The sequence below is a fragment of the Bos grunniens genome, chromosome 4 (genome assembly GCF_055505025.1).
Source record: "Bos grunniens cultivar Pamir isolate PY7600 chromosome 4, Bosgru_T2T1.0, whole genome shotgun sequence".
Classification (NCBI taxonomy): domain Eukaryota; kingdom Metazoa; phylum Chordata; class Mammalia; order Artiodactyla; family Bovidae; genus Bos; species Bos grunniens.
Genome location: NC_141168.1, coordinates 112,829,209 through 112,853,003, shown reverse-complemented (window position 1 = coordinate 112,853,003; position 23,795 = coordinate 112,829,209). Strand labels below are relative to the sequence as shown.

The 23,795-nt window shown below is 48.8% G+C and overlaps 1 protein-coding gene across 2 annotated transcripts in view; it reads right to left on the bottom strand.

Moving 5' to 3' along the window:
* The window catches only part of ABCA13 (ATP binding cassette subfamily A member 13), a 393,960-nt gene that overhangs the window by 257,333 nt on the left and 112,832 nt on the right, over positions 1-23,795 (bottom strand). For both annotated transcript variants that reach the window (XR_015163267.1, XM_086398601.1), the window contains exons 28-30: positions 12,604-12,717; positions 6,016-6,106; positions 1,339-1,515 (exon numbers count right to left, since the gene is read on the bottom strand). Coding sequence is in view for 1 of the 2 variants with exons in the window: in XM_086398601.1 (XP_086254727.1) it covers positions 1,339-1,515; positions 6,016-6,106; positions 12,604-12,717 (382 nt within the window). In the remaining variant the exon portion in view is untranslated. The remainder of the gene's footprint in view (positions 1-1,338; positions 1,516-6,015; positions 6,107-12,603; positions 12,718-23,795) is intronic.

Here is a 23,795-nt window from a genome sequence, read left to right as displayed (position 1 = left end):
GAATATTTTGCTGGCTGTGGGTTTTTCTTATATGGCCTTTATCATGGTAGGTTTCCTTCTATTTCTAGTTTATTAAGTGTTTTTATCATGAAACAATGTAGAATTCTGTGGAATTCTTTTATTGCATTGAGATGATTTTTTTCCTTTCATCTTATTATAGTGACATATCACATTGATTAATTTGTGTCTGTTAACCTATTCGCAGATTTCAGGAATGAATCTCCATTGGTCATAGTAATATAACCCTTTTAAAGTACTGCTTTCATATGCTTGCATTTTGCTCAAGATTTTTATGTCAATATTCATAAATGATATCCGTAATTTAAAAGAACTGTCTTTTTTATTTTAATAAAACCAACACTGTGGTGTCATAAATACATAAAAATTAATTTCCTTTGCATTTTTTCAGGACTTGAAAAATCACACGAGGCTGCTTAAATAATCAGGATTTCCTTCCATGGGATAAAATATGTCCCTAAGAATTGATGTCTTTGGTTTCTGTGTTCTGCTATAGTAATTCTTCCAACTTCTTATATAAAATCCCCTGTGGGTTGAAGTCCGCCCTTCGGAAATTCATAAGTTGAAGCTCTAACCCCTAGTACTTCACAATATGACCTTGTTTGGAGACTGAGCCTTTACAGAGGTCACCAAGTGAAAATGAGGTCACAAGATGTGCTCTAGCCCAGAAGGACTGGGATACTTATAAGAAGGGGAATTTTGGAAAGACACACACAGAGGGGAGGCAAGGAGACACACAGGGAGCAGACAGCCGTCCACAGGCCGAGGAGCGAGGTCTCTGAGGGAGCCAGGCCTGCCCGTACCTGGACGCCAGAATTGTGAGAAAATTAATTTCCGCTATTTAGGCTACTAGTCTGTGAGACTGTCACAGCAGCCTTAGAAAACTAACACAAAGCTGAATAGAAACAATTCACTGTTTATTCAAAAGGAATACAAGAATACATCATATTCATGTTGACTCAATAAGACCTGAACTAGCCACCGTCTCTTCTTCGCTGACACCAACGATGTTGAGACACCATGGTAAAAATAACAGAGATGTAAGAAATCATAGATTTAATCAAGAAAAGCGTAACGTGTCGTGTAATGTGTCATGTGAAATTTAACCATAAACTAGTAAATTAGTTTAATAAACTGGGAAAAACAGACACTGGAAATAGCATACAAGGCCGATCTTTCCACCAACTCAAGGCAACCAATTCTGCTTTACTCGTTTTACCTGGGAAGCACTCCTTTTCTTTTGGAGCCATGATATGACACGTTTGGGGAGAAATATGCAAGCACTGCCCTTATGAGCATGCGTGTTAACTGAATACTTACTGGCCAATAAAGTGTTCTTCCGCAGGAGCGCCTGTGCTGTGGCCTCCAGGGCGGCAGCAGAGGCCAGGCCCCGGAAGCGGTTCAGCCGGACGCAGGAGGCCAGGTCGACCAGGACGCGGCCCAGGGAGCGCAGGCGGCCGGTGCCCGTGTGGTTCAACATGGCGTCCAACTTCCCTCCTGAGGAGCATAAAACGAGGACATAGCAAGTTTTCTCGGCACAGCATGTACGGTTCCTACAGCGGGGATTATGCAAATAAGCTCCCTCATGAGAAAATTACTCGAAACAGTCCAGTTCTGTTCCATGCTAAAACTGCTGCTTCCATGCTGAGGGCAAACTTTCACAAACACTCCCTGTGATGTTGATACTTGGAGAGAAAACAGTTAAATCACAGAAGGTGAGGTTGCAACCAATGGGCAAGTCAGTAGCAGGGGCCAGAGGGAATGAAGAACCAAGGGAAAGAAGGTGAGAGACATGGGCTGGAAGAAGCCAGCTCTGAGCGAGAGGTGGCCTTGCCCCCCTCTGTACTTTCTCAGGGCAGCCGGGTAGCGGGTTCTGCAATGGGGACAAGATCCAGTGTTGCTCCTGAATCAGCTCTACTGTAACTCCATGTTTACACTGGAAAGTTGTCTGAAATGTCAAAGTCTGTGTTCTCATCTGAAGTGTGAAGAAATCAGAATCCCCTATGGGATCGTCCTGAGGATTAAGCATTCATGGGTACCTCGTGTGTGTAAGTGCTTACTGAGTACCTCCTGTTGTCATGGTTCCAGCTGCTGAAGAGGAGAACTAGGCACCAATCTTAATTCAATTCTTCCCAATGAAACTAAGCTCAACAGCTAGAAAATAGGAGGGCTGCACACTCTTGAGGGGCTCTGACTGTTGGGGATTTTTGTTTTCTTGTTTTTGATAGAGAATGGCAAAGTGTTCGATTTGGCAGCATGGGGCCAAGGGGGCATTTCTGTGTTGCCGATCGTCTGTCATTTGGAATGTGTGCTCTACAAGCTTGCCCAGGAAGGTTGCCAGAAATTTCACTGTGTGTCATTCCAGAGGCTTCATGGAATAAGGAGTGACTTGGGCTCTGCAGAGTGTGGCTTTGCTTGTCTCCCAGGGACAGAACCAAAGCTGCTTTAAGTGGGCTTGGCATAGCTGAATCATTATATAACTGAATCATTATAGCTGTGTGTGTACATGTGTATTGTTAGAAAAGCAGCACCACACAAATGCCACAGGCTTCAGGGTCCCGTGCAGAGTCTCCCTCAACCCCTAAAAGCAGCAGCATGTATGTGGAGAGAGCTCTCACTCAACGGAGCAAGTGTACCACAAGAGCCTCTCAAGTCTTCACCATTTGTTGAGTCTGAACACTGCAATGCCCTCCCCTGCCTGACGAGGGTGCTGGGGAGTGCTGGGGGGGCACCTCCACAGGAGAGGATGGAAACAGGACAGGGCACAAAAGCCCACCGTGAGAGGCCTGGACCAGGCCGGCTTCTCTCTCCTGGGTCTGTATCACACACAACGAGACGGAGGGAAGACACACAGGACCAAGGAGCAGGAGGTATAGGAAGGCCATGGGGTCCCAGTCAGCCTGCAAAGGCAGCAAGACTCAGAGGCTCACACAGGCACAGGGGACAAGATTCTACAGTGATTTCAGCCAAGCTTTGCCAGGAGAAGCTGAGCATTTTTCCCATTCGATGCTTATGACTGAGGGCCTGAGACACACTAGTGTGAGCCGTGACCAGCAAGGAGACTTACTGCTAAGTCGCTTCAGTTGTGTCCGACTCTGTGCGACCCCATAGACGGCAGCCCACCAGGCTCCCCTGTCCCTGGGATTCTCCAGGCAAGAATACTGGAGTGGGTTGCCATTTCCTTCTCCAATGCATGAAGGTGAAAAGTGAAAGTGAAGTAGCTCAGTCCTGTCCGACTCTGAGCGACCCCATGGACTGCAGCCTACTGGGCTCCTCCGTCCACGGGATTTTCCAGGCAAGAGTACTGGAGTGGGGTGCCATCTTCTTCTCCAAGGAGACCTAAGGTCCCCGATTTCTGGCCCTAAAAATGATGTTCAACAACTGCCTCCATCCTGATGCTTTTGGCTCTTCCAGACGAAGGCTTCCCAATATCTGGGGCCACCGCTGTTAGGGGAGCTGTCCTGGCCAGAGCAGCTCACCAGCTGTGACCCTGCCAGGTGCCCCTGGGGACAAACCCTCCCTCAGCTGAGACCCACAGAAGGAAACTGAGGCCAAATAAGCACTATGCACATGAGAAGCATCCAACTGGGTTTCAGCGCCTCGTTCTTAACCTCACCAAACATTTTAAGGAAACCCTCCAACATGAAAGAGAGAATTCAAACAAAATGAGTAACAAAAAACAGAAACAATGATCAAAAATGAACCTAAAGATTAAAATGACATTATTTTTTACATACAGGTGAAAGATTCAATGAAATGACAGGAAAATATCTGATATGTGAAGGACAATTGCCTGCAGACTAAAAGGATCCAATATTAAAGTATTAATGATAGTGATGGACAACCTGCTGAAGACAAACAACTAGAAAATACAGATGATTTTTAAAAATCTGTGTGAAGGCTTCAAAGAGCTTCCAGAGATACTGCCAACTTATTAGTATTCATGGACATCATAAAACAGAATAACCAAAAACCTAGAAGAAAAAAAGATGAAAAACTAACAAGAGACTCAATACATGTTTCAAAAATCTTTGGATACAATTGTCCAAAAATTAGATCAAATCAGGGAGAATTTCAGCAAAGAACTGAAAACTATTATTAAAAAAAAACTCCAGGGCCTTCTCTAGCAGTCCAGTGGTTAAGACTCTGCGCTTCCACTTCAGGGGGCACAGATTTAAATTCCTGGTTGGGGAATTAAGATCCCACATGCCAAGAGGTATGGCCAAAAAAAAAAAAAAAAACCAACCCAGAATCAAATTGCAAGTTTAGATTGGGAAACGGGACAAATGAAACAAAGAACTCTCAGCTGAGGTGAGAATAAGCGGATTTTAAAAAAGCACGAAAAAAAAGACCTCAAGCTGAAGCACAGAGAAAAAAAGATTAGAAAACAAGAGAAAAAGATAAAATAAGCATATGGACAAATAAAATCTTTCATGGTGTTTAATTGGAGTTTCAGAGGAAAATTAGAGAGAAAATTGCTCAGAAGTAACATACCAAGAGAAAATGAATAAGACTCTCCCGAAATGTACGATATCAAGAAACTAATTCAAGAAGTGCCTCAAAACCAAACCAGGAAACCCATGATGTAAAATGTAAAGTAAAACTGCTAGAAAGAAACAAAAATTTTAAATACAAACATAAGAAAATAAAGATCTTACATGTTCTCAGTAGAAAATTAAATACAGTCTCAAAACAAATCAAGCCTAAACTGACAGAATCAAGGAGAAATAGACAAATCCACAACCATAACGGGAAATATAAACACGCACTTCTTAATAGCCAATAGAACAGGCTTACAAAAACCAAGGGCATACAGGGTTGCATCCCGTCCCCACATAGAACTGTTATATGGAGAAGCCAGGCTAACCATGCAGGGGCATTAAGTCAACAAATCTGGAACAAATGAAGTCATATTGACTGTACATGCTTTGACCACCGTGACCTGAAGCTGGAAATCAGTAACATAAAGATAAGTGGAAAATCCCAAATATTTCTAAATTAAGTTATAAACCTTCAAATAATTAAAGAACCAAAAAAAAAAAAAACCACTTCACTGAATAATATGGAAAATAGAAACCTGTTGAGAAGTGGTATGGGTTATCAGCAGGGTGCTGGAGAAGCATTTGGTCCCTGCGCCCCAAGGTAGCCCTAGTGGGGCTGCAGGCACACACAGTAATGAGCCTCAGTGTCGGGACAGGAAGCATGATCCTCGCCCCACAGCTCGCAAGGGAGCCACTTGCTAGTTTTCCAGAATGACTGTGTTTTCAAGTCTGCTTTTAACTATATGAAAACATGATTCAAGGCAGTAATATCTATTTAAAAATACTGTTAAACTTTCTAAGGCCATAAATCACTAATGCCTTGCCCCCCACTAACCCTCATGCTCCAGGCAGACGCAGCCCCTGTCCCGGGCATAAGCACAATGCCGGGGGCCTCGGATGGCCTGACACCCTTCCTCCCCTCCTGGAAGTACTTCCATTCCATCTACTGGTCCATGCTCCTGGGAGCATCCTTGGGACGCACCTGGAAAATCAGATTCTCGCTCAGAGCCTGACTCTCCTGCATGTTCACAAAACGGTTGTTGAGTATCTAAATGAAGTCACGGATTGATAAACTGTAGGCATGCAATAAACATTTGCTGATTGATGAATTTTTTATCTAAGCTTCAGAGCTTCAAATCCTCAAATCAATATAAATGCTTTCAACTGACTTAGTAACTCAGTGATAGCCATTTCTTTTATAAACTTGTGTTATACCTCACAATTCATATATTTAAATCAGAACCCTTCCTTTTGAACTAAGTCCCTTACTATTCAAGCCCTGAATCAGCAAGTAAGAAAACTTCAGTTATAAGCAAACTATGGAGTATATTTAATTCAAGCTCTTCATCTAACAGATGAGAAACCAGAAACTGGGGGAGGAAGCAGTGGCTTATCTGTGTCACCCAGAAATTTCCTGGCCGGAGGGTGGACCCACCACACCATCCACCACACTTACCGAAGATCTGAAGCTTTTCAGTCAGTTTGCCTACATCAATGTGCAGCTGGCTTTTTATAAAGCTTCTTATAAATTTGTTTTTCAGGGCTTCCTAGAGGAAAACAATATAGTTTAACAAAAATAATCCCACCATTCCTCTCGTCAAATAATATTTGCTAGGTTTATCTCAAGTTTCATGATACGGGAAAATGGCTCAAAAAGTGAGTCCTCTGTAAAGGGTTTTAAAACACCCCAGTGAATAACAGGACAACATTTGCTCAGGAATTTACTTGAAAAACAAAAGTAAACCACTTAGGTTATAATTGTAAATATGCATTAAGACTGAAAACAATTTGAGTGATAGTGGTAATTATGCACTAATATTGAAAATAAGGGGCTTCCTGGATGGTACTAGTAGTAAAGAACCCTCCCGCCAATGAGATGTAAGAGATGCAGGTTTGATCCCTGGGTCAGGAAGATCCCCTGGAGTAGAGCATAGCAACCCACTCCAGTATTCCTGCCTGGAGAATCCCATGAACAGAGGAGACTGGCAGGCTACAGTCCATGGGATCACAGAGTTGAACACTCCTGAATCACTTAGGACACACTCATTAAAAACAAAGAATGAATTCAGTGTTGATTTTTCTTTCAAATCTTTCTAACAAAACTATTTGGTGGTCCTTTATATAAATCCTTTGTGTTGCCTTTTCCACAGGTCAGTTATAAAGAGGGGGTCATTGTTACAAAAACACTGACGAAAGGTTTCAGCCTTTTCCCAAACCCTGTCTTGAATCTGCAATATTCAAAGCCTTCTCTTTGGAAGCACATTTCATATCATCATGCACATCTTCTTTCACTATGGACAGTTCCAGCTCCACCTCATTGGTCAAAGGTTTCCCTGTGGAAGGTTCTCCAAGATTACTTTCATCAGCTTGATGGCCTCTTGCCTGCTTACCCTGCAGCGGGCACATGCACACGCCCACTGTGGTACCACCCACTTACTATACTCGACAAGCCACTGAGAGTGAAAATGTAGGTGCAGGGCGCCAACGCAGGATCAGCTGAAGGGAGGGGGAGCTCTGAGTGGGGATTAATTTGGGGATTTGTTAGCTCCCTGGAGAACACTGATGTTATCCTGACTTACCTTTACCAAACAACTTTATAACTTGAGGACTTCTGACAATTTTCAAATAAGAACCACCTTCTGCATTTAGCTCTTTAATTTCACAGTCGCCTCTTGTCTACAGATGACAGGACTGCGTGATGAAACCTCAGTGTCTGCTTTTTAAAAATCTTGTTTATATTCTTACACTGCCGCTACTGCTGTTCAGTCACTAAGTCGTGTCTGACTCCTGTGACCCCATGGGCTGTAGCCCACCGGGCTCCTCTGTCCATAGATTTCTCCAGGCAAGAACACTGGAGTGGGCTGCCATTTACATCTCCAGGGATCTTCTTTGAGCACTAGCTACTCACCCACCATTGTGGAAGGCACTTTATATGTATTAGTCGTTTAATCTCAGCAACATCTCCACAAAAAGATGCTTTTAATTGAAGGAAAAAGTCAGTCAGGGTTGCCGGCATCAGCAGAATACTAACCTGGCCCTCTGGGGGCAGAGCCAGACCAGCGAAGGGCCCTGACATCACTTATTGAAAGTCCAAGGATATTACGGATGCTCCTTGAATGCGATCCTGATGCTAAGAAATAGAGCCACTCACCACACTTCATTCTCTTAGCAAAAAGTTCTTCAAGTGACTGAATAACTGGCTTTAATTTCTAACTTGACTACTGTGTAAACAGCATTCAGCTAAACTGAAGATTTCGCCATGAAACGGCCTCCTTGTCTTTTCCTGAAGTATGTTTGATTTACAAAGTTGTATTAGTTTCAGTTGTACAGCATAGTGATTCAGTTATACGTATGTGTAGTCTTTTACTCTTTTTCATATTCTTTTCCATTTTAGGTTATTACAAGATATTGAATATGGTTCCCTGTGCTATACAGTAAGTTGTGGTTTATCTGTTTTATATACAGTAGTGACTGTCTGTTAACCCCAAGCTCCTAATTTTTCCCTACCCCTCCACAAACCACCTGATTCTTGAGACGGACTTGGGCACTGTCATGTGCTCTCCTGCTCACATGTCTCATGCTACTTTCTAGACACTCGATTTGCTGTTTATTATCCTGCATGTAGGGCTTCCTCAGTGGTTCAGTGGGAAAGAATCTGCCTGTAATGCAGGAGCCACAGGAGATATGGCTTTGATTTCTGGGTTGGTAAGATCCCCTGGAGGAGGGCATGGCAACCCACGCCTGTATTCTTGCCTGGAGAATCCCACGGACAGAGGAGCCTGGCGGGCTACAGTCCATGTGGTCACAAAGAGTCAGACACGACTGAAGGGACTAAGCACACCCACACATATTGCATGTAATCATCTGTAGTTATAGCAGAGCCCTTATCAAAGCCTGAAGTATTTACCCTATATGATTCATAACAGAAAATGTCTCCTGATCTTTATGTCAGCAGACGAACCCACGGGAAAACAAAGAAGAAAGCAGTAACAGCCATACCCACCACAAGAGCATCACAGACTTCCAACTCCAGGAACGGAACCGGCCAAGGCCCACTGCTATGCTTGGAAATCCTTGCCCAGAGGCCACACCTCCCCAGGCTGCTCTCAGCCGTGACCATCACCAAAGTCACGCCTAAGAGCCACGGCGCCCCGACACAGGAACCTGTCCCCTGGTAACTGACTTCAGCTCAACGGAGGCACTCACCAAACACAGGGACTGGCGGGGCCAATTCCACCCGGCCCCACAACCCACATCTTACAGGGCCAGATCTGCTGACTGGGGACCCAGCACCCAAACTCCCCTGCCTCGCCAGCCTCCCCTGCCTCCCCCTGCCTCCTCTGCCTCTCCTGCCTCCCCAGCCTGCCCTGCCTCCCCTTCCTCCCCTGCCTCCCCCTGCCTCCCCAGCCTCCCAGCCTCCCCTGCCTCCCCCTGCCTCCCCCTGCCTCTCCTACCTCCCCAGCCTGCCCTGACTCCCCTGCCTCCCCTTCCTCCCCAACCTCCCCTGCCTTCCCGTGCCTTCTCTGCCTCTCCTGCCTCCCCAGCCTCCCCTGCCTCCCCTTCGTCCCCAGCCTCCTGAGCCTCTCAGCCTGCCCTACCTGCCTCTCCTGCCTCCCCAGCCTCCCCAGCCTCCCCTGCCTCCCCTTCCTCCACAGCCTCCCCAGCCTCCCTTGCCTCCCCTGCCTCTCCAGCCTCGCCAGCCTCCCTTGCCTCCCCTGCCTCTCCAGCCTCCCCAGCCTCCCCTACCTCCTCAGCCTCTCCAGCCTCCCCAGCCTCCCCTACCTCCTCAGCCTCCCCAGCCTCCCCTGCCTCCCCAGCCTCCCCTGCTTCCCCTGCCTCCCCAGCCTCCCAACATCCCCTACCTCCTCAGTCTCCCCAGCCTCCCCTGCCTCCGCAGCCTCCCCTACCTCCTCAGCCTCCCCTGCCTCCCCAGCCTCCCCTACCTCCCCAGCCTCCCAACAGCCCCTACCTCCTCAGCCTCCCCAGCCTCCCCTGCCTCCCCTGCCTTCCCAGCCTCCCCTGCCTCCCCTGCCTCCCCAGCCTCCCCTGCTTCCCCTGCCTCCCCAGCCTCACCTGCCTCTCCTGCCTCCCCTTCCTCCGCAGCCTCCCCTGCCTCCCCGTGCCTCCTCTGCCTCTCCTGCCTCCCCAGCCTCCCAGCCTCCCCTACCTCCTCAGCCTCCCCAGCCTTCCCTGCTTCCCCTGCCTCCCCAGCCTCCCCTGCCTCCCCTGCCTCCCATGCCTCCCCAGCCTCCCCTGCCTCCCCTGCCTCCCCTGACTCCCCTGCCTCCCCTTCTTCCCCAGCCTCCCCTGCCTCCCCAGCCTCCCCTGCCTTCCCAGCCTCCCCTGCCTCCCCTGACTCCCCTGACTCCCCTGCCTCCCCTTCTTCCCCAGCCTCCCCTGCCTCCCCTGCCTCCCCAGCCTCCCCAGCCTCCCCTGCCTCCCCTGCCTTCCCAGCCTCCCCTGCCTCCCCTGCCTCCCCTGACTCCCCAGCCTCCCCTGCCTCCCCTGCCTCCCCTTCTTCCCCAGCCTCCCCAGCCCCCCTTGCCTCCCCTGCCTCTCCAGCCTCCCCAGCCTCCCTTGCCTCCCCTGCCTCTCCAGCCTCCCCAGCCTCCCCTACCTCCTCAGCCTCCCCAGCCTCCCCTGCCTCCCCAGCCTCCCCTGCTTCCCCTGCCTCCCCAGCCTCCCAACATCCCCTACCTCCTCAGCCTCCCCAGCCTCCCCTGCCTCCGCAGCCTCCCCTACCTCCCCAGCCTCCCAACAGCCCCTACCTCCTCAGCCTCCCCAGCCTCCCCTGCCTCCCCTGCCTTCCCAGCCTCCCCTGCCTCCCCTACCTCCCCAGCCTCCCCTGCTTCCCCTGCCTCCCCAGCCTCACCCACCTCTCCTGCCTCCCCAGCCTGCCCTGCCTCCCCAGTCTCCTCTGCCTCTCCTGCCTCCCCAGCCTCCCCTGCCTCCGCTTGCTCCCCAGCCTCCCCTGCCTCCCCTGCCTCCCCAGTCTCCCCTGCCTCCCCAGCCTCCCCAGCCTCCCCTGCCTCCCCAGCCTCCCCTTCCTCCCCTGCCTCCCCTTCTTCCCCAGCCTCCCCTGCCTCCCCTGCCTCCCCTGACTCCCCTGCCTCCCCAGCCTCCCCTGCCTCCCCTTCCTCCCCTTCTTCCCCAGCCTCCCCTGCCTCCCCTGCCTCCCCTGCCTCCCCAGTCTCCCCTGCCTCCCCAGCCTCCCCTGCCTCCCCTGCCTCCCCAGTCTCCCCTGCCTCCCCTGCCTCCCCAGCCTTCCCAGCCTCCACTGCCTCCCCTGCCTCCTCTGCCTCCCCTGCCTCCCGAGACTCCCCTGCCTCCCCAGCCTCCCCTGACTCCCCTGCTTCCCCTTCCTCCCCTGCCTCCCCTGCCTCCCCAGCCTCCCCTGCCTCCCCTGCCTCCCCCTGCCTCCCCAGCCTCCCTTGCTTCATCAGCATCCCTTGCTTCATCAGCATCCCCTGCCTCCCCAGCCTCCCCTGCCTTCCCCTGCCTCCCCTGCCTCTCCTGCCTCCCTTGCTTCATCAGCCTCCCCTGCCTCCCCTGCCTTCCTCTGCCTCCCCTGCCTCCCTTGCTTCATCAGCCTCCCCTGCCTCCCCTGCCTCCCTTGCTTCATCAGCCTCCCCTGACTCCCTTGCTTCATCTGCCTCTCCTGCCTCACCAACCTCTCCTACTTTCCTGCCTCCCTGCCTCTGCCTCAACACCTCTTTCCTTGACAAAATCCTCACAGATGCAATCTCATCTCAGTATCTGCTTTGGGAAGGACCCAGATGCAGAGACATCTTCTCCTACGTACCAGTGCTTTGGTGGTGCTGCTGCTGCTGCTGCTGCTAAGTGGCTTCAGTCATGTCCGACTCTGTGTGACCCCATAGACGGCAGCCCCAGGCTCCACCATCCCTGGGATTCTCCAGGCAAGAACACTGGAGTGGGTTGCCATTTCTTTCTCCAATGCATGAAAGTGAAAAGTGGAAATGAAGCCACTCAGTCCTGTTCGATTTACATAATCTAAATCGCTTCACAGTTCAAAACTGTGGTTCTTTCCTCCCTTCACAGGTAAGAAGCCCAAGGCACAGAGAAGTTCAAGATCACACGGCAGTGGGGACAGGGCTGGGAATCCAAGACTCTCCAGCTCTGAGTCCCTGCTCGGGACCACCTAGAACTACACGTCTGGTGGATAAGAAACAAACCAAACAAGAACAAAACGTAGGTATATTTTCTCAAGCTCAAGTTAGAGTGACACAGATGCCCCAGAAAGTTATCATGTGACCTACCTTGATTAAAGTTTTGTAATTAGTGATTGTCCTTCTCTGAAGAGGTTGAGACATTTGAAGCTAAAGTCCATGATTTTTTGGAATACATTATGTTCTCAATACAGAATATTAGGGAATGAAGGGTTTAACAGGCCCACAGTTCAAAAGCATGCAAACCTTCCAAAAAGCTTTCAGTTGGCAGGGCCGATGAACTGGAATCGGGAGATTTAGATTGACATATATACACAATTGATAACTATGTATAAAATAGATAACTAACAGAACCTACTGTATAGCACAGGGAACTCTCACCAATACTCTGCGGGAACCTAAATGGGAAGAAAATCCAAAAGGGGGGATATACATATATGTATGCCTGATTCATTTTGCTGTACAGCAGAAACAGATGCAGCAGTGTAAAGCAAATATATTCCAATAAAAAACTGAGACCAAGGCACGAGCTACTTGTCTCCTTGCATGGCCCTGAAATAAACTGTTCTCTGCTCAAAAAAAAAAAAAAAACCAGCTTTAAGTTAATATGGAATTTAAAGCACAAATAAATATTAATGAATTATTGATCATTCTCACAGCAGTAAGATCTTACATGGGCAAAACAATTGATCATTTACAAGAAGTTTTCTCACTTATCCAATTTTACATCAACATTACTAGTCACCCGGCAAAGCCAAGCCGCAGGTGACTCTCTAGCGCCCTCTGAAGGAGACCTCTGGTTTTGCAGACACACCTGGGGTCTCCCAGCCTTTGGTGGCAAAGGAGCCACCCCTCACCTGCAGCTGGTGGAGCATCTGGCCGTTTCCACTGCTCTGAAAAATGCTGGACGCACTCAGCAGTGTTTCTGACAAAGTCTTCAACTTGCCCACAAAATCAAAAGTATGATTTACCTGCAAAATAAAGCACATCAGGGTGTGTCTCTAGTTCAGCTGTGTTGCACTGGGCAGATCCTCCAGCCCTGTGGCTGCCACAACAAGGAGATACACATTGTGTGCAACTTGGCCATCAGAGCAAAGATCTTCCAAGGCCACACGTCACCGGATAAGGTGACCGTGCCAGTGCCCCTTCCTCCAGGCTCCTTCCACTGCATGTTGCCCATCTGTTCACCATGGAGTCTCCAGGGTACGGGTCACTCTAAGAATGAATGTTCCAGTATACACTGGCTAAATAAGACAACATCTGCCCACACGTCCTCCTCAACCATACATTCTCAACTAGCATCTATGATCTGGTTTATGATACCCAACTCTATTTAGGAGAAAGCAAAACTGTTTCTAATTAGAGAATAATTTTTTTTATTTAGAGGATAATTGCTTTTTTTGTGTTGGTTTCTGCCATACAGCAACCCAAATAAGTCATAACTATATATATATCCCCTCTCTTCAAGCCTCGCTCCCCATTCCCATCCCATCTCACTTCTCTAGGTTTTCACAGAGCGCCGGTTTGAGCTCCCTGTGTCATACAACAAATTCCCACCAGCTGTCTATTTTACACATGGTGTGTAATGTTTTTACATTACAATGCTACTCTCTCAATCCATCCTACCTACTCCTTCCACTGCTGTGTCCACAAGTCTGTTCACTAAGCCTGTGTCTACGTTTCTTCCCTGCAAATAGGCTCGTCAGTACTATTTTTCTAGATCCCATATATCTGCATTAATTACAGTATTTGTTTTTCTCTTTCTGACTTACTTCACTCTGTATAATAGGATCTAGGTTCGTCCACTTTACTACAACTGATTCTCAACTCATTTCTTTTTATGGCTAAGTAGTAGTCAATTACATATATGTATCACAACTTTATCCATTCTCTGTCAACGGATATCTAGGTTGCTTCCATGTCCTGACTATTGTAAACAGTGCTGCAATGAAATCTGGGGTGCATATATCTTTTTGAATTGTGATTTTCTCAGGGTATATGCCCAGTAGTATGAAAGTGTTAGTCACTCAGTCACGTCCAACTCTTTGCAACCCTGTGGACTGTAGTTTGTCAGGCTGCTCTGTCCATGGAATTCTCCAGGCAAGAATGCTGGAGTGGGTAGCCACTCCAGGGAAATAGAAGGGGAAAAAGTATAAACAGTGACAGATGTTATCCTCTTGGGCTCCCAAATCACTGCAGACAGTGACTGCAGCCATGAAATTAAAAAACGCTTGCTCCTTGAAAAGAAACCTATGACAAATCTAGATGGCATTAAAAAGCAAAGACATCACTTTGCCAACAAAGGTCCATCCAGTCAAAGCTATGGTTTTTCCAGTAGTCATGTACGAATGTGAGAGTTGGACCTTAAAGAAGGCTGAGCACCAAAGAATTGATGCTTTTGAACTGTGGTGTTAGAGAAGACTCTTGAGAGTCCTTTGGACAGCAAAGAGATCAAATCAGTCAATCCTAAAGGAAATCAACTCTGAGTATTCACTGGAAGGACTCATGCTGAAACTGAAGCTCCGATACTTTGACCACCTGCTGCGAAGAGCCATATCAATGGAAAAGGCCCTGATGCTGGGAAACACTGAAGATAAAAGGAGAAGAGGATGTCAGAGGATGAGATGGTTAGACAGCATCCCTGACTCAGTGGACATGAGTTTGAGGAAACGCCAGGAGATGGTGAAGGACAGGGAAGCCTGGCACGATGCAGTCCATGGGGTCACAAAGAGTCAGACACGACTTACCAACTGAACAACAACAATGCCCAGTGGTGGGATTGCTGGGTCATATGGTAGTTTTATTCCTAGTTTGTTAAGGAATTCCCGTACTGTTCTCCATAGTGCCTGTATTAATTTACATTATCACCAGTAGTGCAAAACTCTATTTATTTATTTATTGCTGCTGGCAGAGCAAATGAGCATAAGGGTTTTGTAAAATAATTTGGTATCATAAAAAATATTCATAGTCACTGACCTACAAAAAACTTCCTTGCCTTTTTCTCTCAAAATAAAAGGATACTGTCCTAAGGAAATAATTGAAATGAAATACAAAGCTATACCCATGAAGATGCCTCTATGTGTGTGTGTGTGTGTGTGTGTATGTGTGTGAGTGTGTGCACACTTAATCGTGTCCAGCTCTTTGCAACCCTGTGGACTGTAGCCTGCCAAGCTCCTCTGTCCATGGAATTCCCCAGGCAAGAATACTGGAGTGGGTTGCCATTTCCTTCCCCAGGAGATCTTCCTGACCCAGGGATCGAACCCTCATCCCTTGCGTCTCTTGCACTGGCAGGTGGATTCTTTGCCACTGAGCCACCTGGAAAGTCCCATGAAGATGCCTATGGCCACATTACTATATTTCTATATCAAAAACAGTCTAAATGCAAAGAGATAAGATTAAAGAGGGTTTGGGAGTCCAACCACACACCTCTGAGGTCACAAGGGCACAGGTCACGCCAGCTCAGGGGCTGGAAAGAAGCGAGGGGCTCCTGCTGCTAATTCCCACCAGGAGTCCAGGACAGGATGAAGCGCTCACCAGCACATGGCTGCCTCTGCCGCCTACTGCCCTCCCCGCCCTGCACGTGTGCCCACCCTCTGCTCGGCTGCTGGGGTCTGAGCCATAAAGGGAGGTGCAGCCTGTCCATACACCTCCCCTCTGCCTTCACATGACCCTGGGAGGTGTGGACCCACATGACGTCTGTGGGTAAGTGTGAGCCTCTGTTCCTAAGGATGAGCAAGCATGGGAAACATCAAGGGGCACATGAAGAGATCCTTCTATTCAAAAGACGAGGCCAGTGTATGCGTCAGAATAAAGGTCTTTATCTGGAACTGATTTAGGGTAAGACAGGAAAAAAATGTATGGAGCAACTACTGTGTATTTCAAGAAACATCCAGGAGCACAGAGGAGGTGGTGAGGAGGCCGTGATGACACGGGAACGACCCCACAGGAAGAGGTGCAACCCAGAGGCTGAGCACAGGCTCGGAGTCAAAGCAAAGGGGACAGCCTGGGGACTGGTCTGGAGCCATAACACAGACCCCACTCCAGCCCTCAGAGGAGGCTGGAGACAAAGAAGGAAAAGGACAAGTCAGAGACAATCAAGACAGATGCAAGAGATCTAAGCCAGGGAGGACTCGGAACTCAGAGCAGAGAAAGGGCTAGATAACAGGCCCAGTTATCACAGGAAGGGGAAAACCACTGCTGAGTCTGCACATCTGAAGACCATTTCTGGTTTTGTTTTTTTTTAATTAAAGTATGGTTGCTATACAATATATATCAGTTACAGGTATACAATATTGTGATTCACAATTTTTAAAGATTATACTCTATTTTAGTTATTATAAAGTACTGGCTATATTCCCTATGCGGTACAATATACCCGTGCAACTTATTTCATACATAAGAGTCCGTACCTCTTGCTCCCCAGCCCCTGTTCCACCCCCTCTCCCTAGTGACAACCACTAGTTTGCTCTCTATATCTGTGAGTCTGCTGCTTTTTTTAAGGGTTGTCTTTTTATTACTGTTATTTGCACTGGATCTTTGTTGCTGCACACCGGGCTGTCTCTAGATGCAGTGAGCAGGGGCTAATCGTCACTGCTGTTCGCAGACTTCTCATTGCGGTGGCTTCTCTTGTTGCAGAGAACAGGCTCTGGCACCCTGGCTTCAGTACTTTTGGCTCTCGGGCTCTAGAGCACAGGCTCAGCAGTTGAGGCACATGGGTTTAGTTGTGCCTTAGTCTCTCCACAGACAACAACTACGATTCCACAGGAAGCGGACTCTTCCCGGACCAGGGATCAAACCCATGTCTCCTACACCAGCAGGCAGATTCTTACCCACTGCAACACCAGGAAAGTCCTGCTTCTCTTTTGTTATATTCACTAGTTTCACTTTTTTTTTTTAGACTCCACATTTAAGTTCTTGTCTTTCTCTGATTTATTTCACTTAGCATAAAAAACTAAACAAATCAGCAAACAAAACAGAAACACACTCAGAGATTCAGAGAACAAACTGGTGGTCTCCAGTGAAATAGGCAAAGGCACAGACTTCCTGGAGAAGCCCTCCCCACTTCAGGCAGCAGGACTGGAAACTACTGGAAGCCTCATGGGCACCAGATGAACCGAGCAGATCAAAATAACAGCACAAAGCCTGTGATGATTAGACGTCCCTGGAGTCACAGCCTACAAACAAGGCTGAGACCTGTGTGTTAAACCTAAACAACAGACTGTCTGCAAAAATGAAAGGTATTTCTTACAGTCTCTGAACGCAACAGTCAAAATGCCCACAATACAACCGAACATCGCCTGCTGCACACAGAACCAGAGAACTCACAAGCCGTCAACTGACGCCAATATTGAGACAAAGCTGATGCTGGAACGATCTGGCAAGTATTTTAAAGCTGTCATCATAGAAATGCTTCAACAAGCAATTCAAAATTATCTTGAAGCAAATTAAATAGCAGAAAATCTCAACAAGAAAATACAAGTTATTAGAAAGACAGATAAGCACAGGGCAGTACAGAACTGGAAAACGCCGTAACAAAAAGTATTTTAAATTTGCCAGATGACCTCAAGTAGAAGAGTAGAAATGACAGAGGACAGGACCAGTGAACTTGAGGACAGGATATTACACATCAACCAATATGAGCAAGAGGAAAAAACAGACAAGGCGGCCAGAGCTTTGGGGACCTGTAAGACAATAACAAAAGGTTCCATGTTTGTATCTGAGTCCAAGAAAGATAGGAGTGGGGCTGAAAAGCTATCAGAAGAAATAATGGCTGAAAACTTCCCCAAACTGGTGAAATAGAAAACTTACAGAATCAAGAACTTGAACAAAACCTTCAGACGGTTGTAGGGAGACCGGGAGGCTCGGAGCTCAGAGCCCCACCTGGAAGTGGGCACAATTCTCAGAAATGCCACAGCCTCAAGTCTTATCTTCACTTCTACCTCCTTGGGAGAAACTGCTTGGGTTCTCTTTTCACCTATCAATCACCTAATAACTGCTGGTTTTAGAAAATAGCCAGTCTTACTTGCAGTTAATTCTGACTTTAAAAAAAGAAAGAAAGAGGTGACTGGATCTCAGCATGAGATCTTAGCTGTGGACTTATTTTTTCTGCTCATTATTTTCTTATTTACATCACCCTGCTCCCTCCTCAGCATTCAGAATATTTGCCTAATGCTTCTAAGGGGAATGAGGCCTGAGGGACCTGGAGGAGGAACAAGGTTTCTGAGTCAAAGGACATGAGCTGGAGGCCAGGTTGGCCAAGGACTGTGGAGAGACCCTGAGCAAACCATCTCAGCTCTGAAGCCGGGTTTACAAAGCAACCTGCTGAAGGTGATCATCTCTCATGGTGCTTGGATGTGGCTGGCTGGCTGTCTGTCCTGGCTCAGCCATCTCACAGCTGTCACCTTAATTAACCCGTGGCCTTGGACTTGAGGACAAAATGATGACAGCACACAGACATCCGAGGTCTCTGGGAGCAGCATGCATCTCGGGGGCTGGGGATTATGGTTTCACAGAACAGTGTATTCCCAGACCTACTGATGCTGCTTTCTCAAGGGACCGCCGCTTTACAAGCGATTACTTCAAACTAGTCTATTCATAAACGTAATTACTTTTTCTCTGGGCAACTTTGCTGCATTTTGATAAAATGTTTCATGTTGAACACTTCCACCCACCCGAGAATCTCGTTCCGGGGTGAACGCTGAGGACCTACTTTCAGATGAGTGATCTGATGCCTGCAGTCAGACATCAAATGAGTGCGAGTTCTGTTCCCTCCGAGGGGCTCCCCGGGGACAGTCGCTGCCTCCTGGGGCCACAGTGCTCTGTGCACATACACAGTCCTGTGTGCAGGGCGCATGCGCCTCCAGCCTGTGCCTGGTTCACTTACAGACTCCAGTCCTGGGAGGCTCCCACCTCACGGACATCGTTCATCTTTGACAAGCAGCAGAAAGCAGAATTTTCATTTCTATTCAGTTACTTAATCATCAGGCTTTATGTCCATTTAATGGTTAAAACACCAGTAGCCTCTTTCCATCTGTAACCTGTGAGGCTGATTCTCATCCTCCCAAAGTTCCCCTGAAGGCAATTACGTGCTGAAGGTGCATAAACACCACGCACCAATACACACAGGCATAAAATCGTGCAGAGCATCTGATCAGGAATCTAGTGTCCCAGGCTGATAATAGTAAAGGGTGCTGCAGGGCACAAGCTCTTTCCCACATGACAACCTAACACTGTAAATACAGCTGGTGAAAAGCATTTAGCTATGGAGTCCACAATATGCTTCCATGTACCAGCTAATGAGGGCTTCCCTGATGGCTCAGCGAAAGAATTCACTCGCAAGGCAGGAGACACAGGAGACATGGGTTTGATCCCTGTGTGAGGAAGATCCGCTGGAGAGGAAATGGCAACCTACTCCAGTATTCTTGCCTGGAAAGTCCCATGGACAGAGAAGTGTGGTAGGCTACAGTCCATGGGGTTGCAAAGAGTCAGACACAACTGAGTGACTGAGCATGCATGCACCAGCTAATCAGTATGGGAGAGTAAACCTCACCAGCCTTCACTATGTTCCATCTGTAAAATGGACCTAGTAGCACCTACCCGCAGGCTTCCCTGATGGCTCAGTGGCAAAGAATCCACCTGCCAATGCAGGAAATGTGGGTTCAGTCCCTGGGTCGGGAAGATCCCCTGAAGAAGGAAATGGCAACCCACTCCAGTACTCTTGCCTGGAGAATCCCATGGACAGAGGAGCCTGGTGGGCTACAGTCAATGGGGTCACAAAAGAGTCAGACACAACTCAATGATTTCAAACAACAAGCACCTGCCCTACTGGGTTCTTCTGAGATGTGAACGAGAGAGGATCTGGGAAAGTGACTATGATGGTTCCTGGAACCTTGGAGAAGCACATGGTTCAATCTGCATCTGAACGTGTTGAGTGCAGAAGCAGGAATGGGTGTCCACCCACACGGCCCCCACCCCCGCCCCTCACCCCATCAGAAGCCCTAAGGCCAGCAGTGACCAGCCTCCCCTACCATGACCTCCCATAACCACCCATCCTGTGGGAAGCAGTCTGCTCCCCACCCTGCTGCCCGGTGCTGTCGCTGGGGATCCGTGTCCCATTTGCCCACAACACACTCCTCTGAGGACAGAGCTACTGTGCTAGCACTTGCATCCTAGGGTAGGGATACAGTGAGGTGTGACAGAGAAGCAAAACATGGGCCTTGGAGACACACAGACCTAGGTTCAGAAGTCACCACTGCCCCTGCTGAGAGATTCTGCCATGCTGACTAGCCCCTGAGACTCACCCGAGGAGTGAGTGAGGTCACTGCTAACACTCCTTGTGGGTGTGAGGGCTGGATGAGGTTCCAGCAGGGATTCCTCCCTAGTATCTCTCCCTCCACCTCCTCTCAATATATATTTGATAAACTGAGACTTAACATTTAAGAGCTGATGAGCTTTGTACTTTAATTCCATGTGCAACCATGCTCAGTCATGTCCTACTCTTTACGAACCCATGGACTGTAGCCCACCAGGCTCCTCTGTCCATGGGATTTCTCAGGCAAGAATACTGGAGTGAGTTGCCATTTCCTTCTCCAGGAGCTTTGTGGGAACTCCTTATCCCTCAGGAGCCCCAGGTCCCTAAGATGAAGAAGCCCACGCAGGACCCACTATGTGGGTATCTGGTCATCCCCCCGCTCCAAGTCCACACTCAGGCCCGGTCTGAAGGGCAGGGCTGGCCCATGCTGGCTGCTTCGATATGAAGCTCTGCCACAGAGATCTGGAGGGCTGCTGGGAAGGCTTCTTCCTCTTGATCTCACTGTGGAGTCTCCACCCGGCAGGTGGCTCCTTCCAGAAGCTCCCTCAGAGGCTTCTCCTCTTGATCTCACTGTGGAGTCTCCACCCGGCAGGTGGCTCCTTCCAGAAGCTCCCTCAGAGGCTTCTTCTCTTGATCTCGCTGTGGAGTCCCCGCCTGGCAGGCAGCTCCCCCCAGAGGCTCCCTAGAGGCTTCTCCTCTTGATCTCACTGTGGAGTCTTCACCCGGCAGGCGGCTCCTTCCAGAAGCTCCCTCAGAGGCTTCTCCTCTTGATCTCACTGTGGAGTCTCCACCCGGCAGGCAGCTCCTTCCAGAAGCTCCCTCAGAGGCTTCTTCTCTTGATCTCACTGTGGAGTCCCCGCCTGGCAGGCAGCTCCCCCCAGAGGCTCCCTAGAGGCTTCTCCTCTTGATCTCACTGTGGAGTCTCCACCCAGCAGGCAGCTCCTTCCAGAAGCTCCCTCAAAGGCTTCTCCCTCTTGACCTCACTGTGGAGTACCCCCCTAGCAGGTGGCTCCTTCCAGAGGCTCCTTCAGAGGCTTCTCCTCTTGACCTCACTGTGGAGTACCCCCCTAGCAGGTAGCTCCTTCCAGAAGCTCCCTCAGAGGCTTCTCCTTTTGACCTCACTGTGGAGTCCCCACCTGGCAGGCGACTCCCCCATAGGCTCCCTCAGAGGCTTCTCCCTCTTGATCTCACTGTGGAGTTCCCCTGGCAGGCGGCACCTGCCAGAAGCTCCCTCAGAGGCTTCTCCTCTTGATCTCCTGTGGAGTCCCCGACCCCGATAGGCGGCTCCCCGCAGAGGCTCCCTCAGAGGCTTCTCCTCTTGACCTCACTGTGGAGTCCCCACCCAGCAGGCAGCTGCCTCCAGAGCCTCTTGGTTACCCAGCTACTGTGCACCTGGCCCCCCACACACAGCACCTTTCCAGGCTCTCCTCCAACAGCAGGGGCTGCTGCTGGCCTGGCACCTCCTTGTGGACGACTCCCTGATGCAGATGATGCCCCCAGGCCTGGCTTGGTCCAACCTCACTGAGAGTCACCGAGTGTAGACCTTCTCCAGCCCCCAGTACGCAGATGCCCCTGAAACCATACCAGGAAGGCTCCTGGGCAACCTGGCCACCCAGCTGGCCAGAACCACACTCTCCCCAGGGAGGTCGGGACCCCAACCCTGGTTGGAGGCCACGTCCGGTCTTGTCCCTTCCTTGGACACCCTCCTAGCCCAGCAGAGAGGCTTCTTGCTTTAAAATTCTCTTCACATCACTGACCGGCCCATCACCCTAGCACCTTGATACAGGGGTAACGCTTCCTCTTAACTCTCCCTGCTGTTTCTCTTGGTTGAACCCTGACCCACAGACCAGGAAGGAAGCCTGTGGACACTGCTCTCAGAATGAATCGCTCATCACATTATTTCTGGGTTATTTCCTCAGATGTTTGTCTTCTCTTTCCCCATTGCAGGGTGAGCTCTTCAACAAGAGGATGGTCACACTAGCTGTTACAGTGCAGAATATAGCCCAGTATATAATACTATAGTGCATATAATATTGTTATCAATGATATTATGTGTAATAATATTCACTATAACAATAATAACTTTTTGTTGAATTTTTTAAGTTGAAGTTAAAATAAAGCTGTGATATACAGCCATTTTCTGTGAAATTTCTAAAATACCCACAGTCCTTAAAAGCTTAATGCACTGAGATTATCTGAATAACACTGGCTTTGGCTCTAGGCCCCTCTAAAGCACAGGCCTGAAAGGATGAACGCCTGACGCCCGTGTAGATTAACGTCACTTCACTGTGAGAGCCCAGGCTTTCGGTAAATACCCCTCCAAATGGACATTCTCAAGATAAAAGCAGAAGTTATCAAGTTATCCAACTCTTTGTAACCCCATAAACCGCTGCACACCAGGCCTCCCTGTCCATAATCAACTCCTGGAGTTTATCCAAACTCATGTCCATTGAGTCGGTGATGCCATCCAACCATCTCATCCTCTATCATCCCCTTCTCCTCCTGCCTTCAATCTTTCCCAGCACCAGGGTCTTTTCAAATGAGTCAACTCTTCACATCAGGTGGCCAAAGTGTTGGAGTTTCAGCTTCAGCATCGGTCCTTCCAATGAACCCCCAGGACTGATCTCCTTTAGGATGGACTGGTTGGATCTGCTTGCAGTCCAAGGGACTCTCAAGAGTCTTCTCCAACACCACAGTTCAAAAGCATCAATTCTTCAGTGCTCAGCTTTCTTCACAGTCCAACTCTCACCTCCATACATGACCACTGGAAAAACCATAGCCTTGACTAGACAGACCTTTGTTGACAATGTCTCTGCTTTTTAATATGCTGTCTAGGTTGGTCACAACTTTCCTTCCAAGGAATAAGCATCTTTTAATTTCATGGCTGCAATCACCACCTGCAGTGATTTTGGAGCCTAAAAACATAAAGTCAGCCACTGTTTCCCCATCAGAATAAACAGTGGCAAATATAGCCCCTGAGCTGAGTCACAGGTGGGAAAGAGACTCCACATGGCAGCCGTAAGGGAAAGGAAACATGAACTTGTAAAACCTACTTGGACCCAAAATAACCCAACTGCTTGGATGACCACCACTAACTTTTCAGCTTTTAAGTTGTGAGTAGCATCTGAAGCCTGGAAGTTCAGCACTAATAGGACTGGTGATTCCTCCTCGGGTCTGACAGGCCCCATGGCTTCCTGAAGCCCCTCAAAAGTGTCTGCGGACTCATAAGCCACTATCAGAAAAAAAGATGAGACTGCAGGAAAACACAGCACCATCATCTCAGAAGAAAGCGTAAATATGACCAATGATAAATCCTGAATTGAATGGGGCTTCCCAGGTGGCGCTAGTGGTAAAGAACCCACCTGCCAATGCATGAGACATAAGAGACCCGGGTTCAATCCCTGAATCAGGAAGATCCCCTGCAGTAGCATGGCAACCCACTCCAGTATTCTTGCCTGGAGAATCCCACGGATGGAGGAGCCTGGCGGGCTACAGTCCATGGGATCACAAAGAGTCAGACACGACTGAAGCAATTTAGCACGCACGAGAAGGTAAGAAGCCTAAGAAAGGAAAAACGCAGAGCTGTGCAATGCCCAAACTCCTCCAGGGAAGCTCTCTACTTCTTCACCTGAGCTTGCCTGCCATCAGGCGGAGTGGGGCGGGGACCAAGGAATGAAAGTGAGGGCACCAAAGGCTCACCACCAACTTGAGAAACGACACGACCAGACCCAGACCACA